The 6,745-nt window shown below is 38.7% G+C and overlaps 2 protein-coding genes across 2 annotated transcripts; one reads left to right on the top strand and one right to left on the bottom strand.

Annotated features, from left to right (window-relative positions):
* Positions 1–1,086: 1,086 nt before the first annotated feature.
* LOC140775370 (large ribosomal subunit protein eL19y) lies at positions 1,087–3,549 on the top strand. Its single transcript, XM_073118621.1, has 5 exons — positions 1,087–1,286; positions 2,079–2,201; positions 2,288–2,601; positions 3,155–3,189; positions 3,281–3,549. Exons 1-5 carry the CDS (start codon positions 1,175–1,177, stop codon positions 3,303–3,305), a joined length of 609 nt encoding a protein of 202 aa, XP_072974722.1. The 5' UTR covers positions 1,087–1,174; the 3' UTR covers positions 3,306–3,549.
* A 1,488-nt stretch (positions 3,550–5,037) lies between these two features.
* On the bottom strand, positions 5,038–5,937 carry LOC140776299 (uncharacterized). The gene is made up of 2 exons (XM_073119962.1): positions 5,765–5,937; positions 5,038–5,677 (listed from the first exon to the last, which is right to left on the bottom strand). The coding sequence occupies exons 1-2, from the start codon at positions 5,849–5,851 to the stop codon at positions 5,249–5,251; spliced, it is 516 nt and encodes a 171-aa protein (XP_072976063.1). The 5' UTR covers positions 5,852–5,937; the 3' UTR covers positions 5,038–5,248.
* Positions 5,938–6,745: the final 808 nt, after the last annotated feature.

The raw sequence follows: 6,745 nt of genomic DNA, 5'->3' as shown, positions 1-6,745 counted from the left end.
TGCAACATTTTCTCTTATCCTTTCCCTTTCTTTTCCTCTCTATTTTTTTAATATAATTTTTTTTCTCATGTTATTCTTTCTTGTAGCTCTAAGTCATCCAGGTCCCGGAGTACCCTAGTGAATCTTAAAATGTCTCCAATCCCCCTCATTTCTTTTAGGTATGTTCCTTCCTCATGACAATATCATCTCCTTATCTATCCTTCTAGCTCCCTAATCTAATAGCTCCAACCACCCCCCTCCTCCATGGCTTACAGTGTTGTCTTGCATTACTCTATCACTTTTAGACCACTTAATCGCATCTTTGGTTCTCGTCGAATCTTTGTGGAGTATTTTTAGTTGTTGTTATCATGACGTCCTCCCCCACTTCTTCTATGCACGATTGCAATCAGTATTGCCAATCTTTATCAGATAACTCCCTTTTCCTTCTTCATGTACATCGTCTTTCTTATCGTTTATCGTTATCTTTTTAGGTGTCGATAAGATAAAGGCATCTGGGAAGCTTATTTTTCCATTTAACCCTATTGTAAAATTGTGTTTTATATATTTATCTTTCCTTCTCTATCTCTCCGTTGTAGGCTCATGTCTTGGACCGGCCTATTTAAGGTCCATGGGCTGCTACAAATCTATGCCAATAGGCTTAATGTTTTTTACCATTTATATTCGCAAAGTATAAAAGTTGTGTTAAATAATTATCGTTTTACGTGCTATTAGTTAAATAAACTGGGGGCTTTCCCTAAGAAAAAATAAAAGATAAATGATGAAATAAATATTTTTAGTTTCTAATATAATATTATTAGAGATTAAAATAGTTTGACATAATTGGAGACCAAATAAACAATTTCCAGTTATACATAAACATGCCAATTTTATTATCTCAACACAAATATTTCTTTCTTAATTATTTAAAAAGAAACTTAATTGGAATAATTATTAATAACTTATTCCAACTTCATTCAAACTCAAAAAATAAGAAAAAGTTAGCCTAATTATTTCATCCTCTAGTTATCCACTAAGCCCAGCCCATAAAACTCGGCCCAAAAGAGTCGTACAAATGAACCCTGAGCCCTAACAACTGAAACCCTAATCCACTGCCTCTCTCAACATATAAAGCAAGCTCCAACTCCGCCGCCTTCCTCAGAACCCTAGCTAAGGGAAACGGGTGATCTTGGCAACGATGGTGTCGCTTAAGCTTCAGAAGCGTCTCGCCGCCAGCGTTCTCAAGTGCGGGAAGGGCAAGGTTTGGCTCGATCCCAATGAGGTCAACGAGATCTCCATGGCCAACTCCAGTAAGCTCTCCTCCTCTCTTTCCAAGACTAAAATTTTTTGTTTTTCAGGTTTAGATTAGTGTTTATTTCCTTAGATTTTGCTATTTTCTGGTGATGGATTTATGCGTTATTTGTTCTTTCTTGGGGATGTTTGGTTCGTCTTTATGTATTTGGTAAGATTTAGGATTCGATAGAGGTATATATTAACTGTTGTATTTGCCAAGGTTACGGAATAATCGGAGTAGTTAAATGGTTGTTGCTTTAGGAGTTTGTGGGTTATATTGTCAAGGTTGTTTCTTTAGCTTTGCATCTTGTGGTGAACAAAACAATACCGTTTCATTGAATAATTATTTAACCTATTTAAGTCCCTCTCTTGTATATCTAGAGGAATTAAGTTTCAATACCCAATACTCCAATAGTGAAAATTAGGGGATTTTGACACTCTCATTAACGGGAAATATTAGACAAAAGCTATTGTACAAATTTCCAAAGAAGTGCTACCTCGGTTTCTGTAGTTTTTCCTTGCACTACTGCAGCCACCCTCACACCTTGACCCTTCAAAGCTGGAAAGAATGATTGTGGAAGGCTTTCGGTGTTTCTCTCATTTTTGTCATTTATCAAGTTTTCTCCCTTCTCCAGTCTGTTGCTTCAGTCATTTTAGATGTGTAGTCAATGTTTATTTGCAAATTATTGTAGCATTCTCCCCGTAGCATGCTCTCCAGTTGTTATGATTAATAGATCTTTTGGAATCAGAATGTAGTTAAGTATTCATAAATTATGATAGCATGCTCTGCTTGTTTTTCTTTATTATAGGGCAAAATGTTCGTAAATTGGTCAAGGATGGATTTATCATCAAGAAGCCAATGAAGATACATTCAAGGTCGCGTGCACGCAGAGCACTTGAAGCTAAGAGGAAGGGTCGCCACTCTGGATATGGTATGTAAATCTGTGCTATATAGTGCAAAAAGATTAGGAGATGATTATTGATGTTTTTCTGAGTATATTTATACTTCATTTTGCAGGTAAACGTAGAGGTACTAGGGAGGCTAGACTTCCTACTAAGATTCTCTGGATGAGGAGAATGCGAGTTCTTAGGCGCTTGCTAAGGAAGTACCGGGAGTCAAAGAAGATTGATAAGCACATGTACCATGACATGTACATGAAGGTGAAAGGTAACGTCTTTAAAAACAAGAGGGTGCTTATGGAGAGCATTCACAAATCTAAGGCTGAGAAGGCAAGAGAGAAAACACTCTCTGACCAATTTGAAGCAAAACGTGCTAAGAGCAAGGCAAGCAGAGAAAGGAAGATTGCACGAAGGGAGGAACGATTGGCTCAGGTACAATTGTCAGTTTTAATGTTCTGTATATGTTCTTTACTGTATTACATGATTTGGATGAGAAATGCCTTTTAATTTCTGCACAATGTTGTCTGTTTAAGAACTAACGGCTTATCATCTTTTAACCTCTAATTCAAAATTTTCTTGGTGATTATGATGTTGGAAGTTGTTCAAGGTTAACCAGCTTTTGTACTGATTGTAGCTTGGTGTGCCATGTGTTGATAGAATCCACATACTTATTGGCACGGTTTGGCATGCTGGTTTACTGGAGGCATATCCTGTGTTCTGAAAATTATTTGAGCAGAATAAAAAAGAAGAATCATCTTATTGAATGATTTTTTTTATTATACTCACTAACCTAATTACCAGATGTATACATAATTGAAACTTTTTACTAGCAAAAACTGTAGGATCAACACTAAATTAAACCATTCTGAGAATGATTTTGTTAAATAGTGGGGAAAATAACTTACTCGAAATATTGTTCTGTCTAATAATGCTCTTGATATTTCTGTCTAATAATACTCTCTTGCGTTTCCTTTTACTTTTACAGGGTCCAGCAGCAGTTCCTGCTTCTCAACCAGCAGAGTAAGGATCTTATTGATAATTTTCTTCTGTGTCTGTCATATGAAGCATTTGATTGAGAGAAGTTTGTGACATGTGAATTCCTTTTATGTAGGGCGCCGAAGAAAGGGAAGAAGTGAAGTGAGCGCAACCTCAGAAGCATGAACAGTACACTGTAGTACTGATTAGTTGTTAGTCCGAACTATGTAATTTTATATTTGTTAGTTGTTCTTCAGACCTTTGTCCGAAGGTTTTTGTTTGCTCGACCCAGATTTTTTGCCCCGCTATGTTTCAATCAGTACGCTGATCTCAGTTTTACATTTTGTTTTACCATATTACCTGTTGGTGAATTTGCAATGAGATGCGGGTTTCAAGGTTTCAACACCTCTACTTTAGAAAGGTATTATTGGTTTCTTTGACTGTTGTGTTATGTTTGTCTGCTGCGTTTCCCTTTTTGACACTGACATAGTTAATAGTGTCTCTGCCCTTGAAAAAGTTAGGCTTTATGTTTTGTCATGTATTTGTAAAGGTAGTTCGACGTCATAAAGTCTAAGTTGGTTGTTTTTATTTTATTCATAGCCAATTCATATTGCAGAAGGTGTTTATTTCAATCTGCACTGCCATATATCAAGTGAATCGATGAATCAGACGGCATATACCACAAGATGTAAATCCTAAACTGAATAGGCTTAGTTGGTGTCATTTGAGGGAGAATCTCGGTCATTTCAGAGTTATTTAAAGGGTTAATTATACCTCTACTACTGGAACTATAGCCTTTCGTTTCATATAATTTTTTTAGGATTACATTTGTACTTTGGCCTAAACTCAGATGGACGCTCTTATATTTATTTTCTATCACGACGTCATTAACATGATATTTGAAATTATTGAAATATTTTTATTATTTTTGTTAGTTAATAATCTATGGAGAAGAAAGATTTTTGTTTAAATAACATCTCTCCCTTATATCTACATTTTGATCAGATGTGAGTATTTATCCTTAGGTAATATGTGATGAAAGAGTGAAATTTTAGTCCATAAATATAGTTTCACTTTGATCATAGGTCTAATTTTGTAATAAAAAAAAGTCATAAATATGAAGGGTTAAGTGATAAAGTACACGAGGTATAATTCTGATCCACTTTACTTAATATCTTCTAAGTGTGGTAGGCACCAGCAAGTAACCATTTTATTTACTCTTTTTTTTTTTTTTTTGGTTCCTTCTAACTAAGGGCAAAACATTAATCACTTAATTTTTATATAACAAAAAAATCTAATAAATAAATAATAGAAGGATATTTTAAAGGAGGATTTATATAATTAAGGAGTTAATGTATCACAAGAAGTTTATATAAAAAACGTAAAAGGTTTTATCCAGCTACGGTTTGTGTGAAGGTCTTAAGGGTTATCATATCTCTAGACGAGGAGTCGAGGTTTAAACAACTCACATCGATTATTCGTAAGAATATCGTGTATCCCACTCATTTGGTGATCACTCGTTTGATATCATTCTAGGAAAAACCTTTCTTGAGTTTGAGAAAGCTTCAAATCAAAAGCTTTGGTTGCATAACATTCTTTACTCTTGTCATGATACCAGCGTATGAACTCCCCCACGCTTAACCAACTAAACCCACACACGCCTACTTAATTGCCTCGCATGACCCACAAATTAAACAAATAATTCTTTCTCCCAAGCTTTAATTTGATATCGTTATGGTTATCCTAAGAAAGAGGGGATTTTGGTTTAGTAAAAGTATACGTAAAAATTGATATAAATTTGAATTCCGGTTCCAGGCGAGTCGAGGCAGGAACCTCGAGAGTCGAGACCCCGTGACCACGAGCGTAGGGAGGATAGATAATAAGACCAAAAAAGAAACACAAATTACTCCTAATAATCCTTTACGCTCACTCGCGGTAACCGGAGCTCACCGATTCACCGCGAACCAAAAGGTAACATCACATTGACCCAAAAAGCGACGAAGAGCTCACCTTTCCCGACGAAAGAAAAAAAATCCAAAAGAAAGAGGCCAAGTACACATTAGAAACAGAAGTAGAGGTGATGCCGACGGTCGTGGGATCCGCCTCAGGTGACGAGGTATATCGGCACGTTCCTCGCACCTGCGCCGCCGTCGCCGTCGACGAGGTTGAGGCCGCGCAAGCTGAGGTAAGGCAACCCCTCCACCCCCACCTCCGAGGCCGCGAGCGGCCCCGAGTTGGACCGGCACGACGCAGCCGCCATACAGCTCGCCTCCGTCACGTACAGCGGTCCGGACACCGCTCCGTAAGGGTAGCCGCAGCGACGGCCCTTAGCCTCACCGCGCCGGGCGTGGGCGTCGGGCTTGGCCCGCTTCCAGAAGAGGAGGGCGGATCCCGCGGTCTTCCACCACCGGTGGCGCTTCTTGGACTTGGCGGCGTCCTTGGAGATCGGCTTCTGGAGCTTGAGGTGGAGCGAATCCAGAGGCGGAGGACGGGACTCGCAACGCTTGCTCTGCCTCCTCGCCTCCTCCAGAACCTAGGGAGGGGCAGAACGGGAACGATCTCGATTGAAGTTTGATCTGGGGAGGTATTTTGGGAAGGGATCAGGAGTGGATAAGCTTACCTGGAAGTAGTCGATCTGGGGATCGAAGCCGTAGTCGCTGTAGTGGTGAGGCTCCGGGAAGGGGAAGATTGGGGATTTGCTGCTCATCCTCTCCTTTTTTTTCCTAAAATGGGAAGTTTCTTCTGTTTTTTTGTTTAGGAGAAGAGGGAGAGAGAGGGAAGTGGGCTTCGACTTCGAGAGGTTAGAGGTGGTTTTCTTAACGTTACAGCGATACGGCGTGAATCGGAAAAAGGGGCTGGTTTTCCGGTTAATTGCGGGAATGCCATCAGTGGGGTTCACGCGATCCCGCACCCACAGGAGTGATCTGGCGTGATCTGAATGACCAGTTTGTTTCGGTAGTTAGGATACGGGGAAACGCGATTTGTTTTGGTAGTTAAGATACGGGGAAACGCGAAGGGGGAGCATTCCTTATCTGCACGTTTTCCGAGGCAGATGAACGGTCCAGATTGTATCATCACTGGTCGCTAGCGGAGCCCTTGAATTGTTTGAGCCGTTGTACTTTTATTTGTTGTTGTTTTAAAAGAACAGGGAAATTTTTGAATTATATTAGAAGAGATGGAGAATGTACAAAATAGATTTTATTTTATTTTAAATTATAGAGATCAAAGAAAGCAGCAAAAGAGAAATTGCTCGTAACAGTGAACAAAAGTCTCCACTTCCTCCAAATATCACATAAAGGTCAGGATAAAACCGATAAAGAGTAAAAGCAGTGAGGCCTATTTTTTCCTGCTAAAAATTTTAATAAATAAATCCTCGGAACATAGTAAACTCATTTCTTAGACCGTCCTCAACCGGACTTCAAATCTCTAAATCTAAAACCCGACGAAGTTATACCTGGGCTTTGGTCTATCTAGCTCCAAAAATTTTGGAGCCCCACTAAAAAATTTGGAGCCTGGTTTTATACATTTTCAGAGTTTTTTTAAAATTTTAATTTTATCATTTAAATATTTAATCAAATAATTTTAATTATATATATATTTT

The sequence above is a fragment of the Typha angustifolia genome, chromosome 14 (genome assembly GCF_048772165.1).
Source record: "Typha angustifolia cultivar Huaian chromosome 14, ASM4877216v1, whole genome shotgun sequence".
Classification (NCBI taxonomy): domain Eukaryota; kingdom Viridiplantae; phylum Streptophyta; class Magnoliopsida; order Poales; family Typhaceae; genus Typha; species Typha angustifolia.
This window is presented reverse-complemented; position numbering and strand designations above follow the sequence as displayed.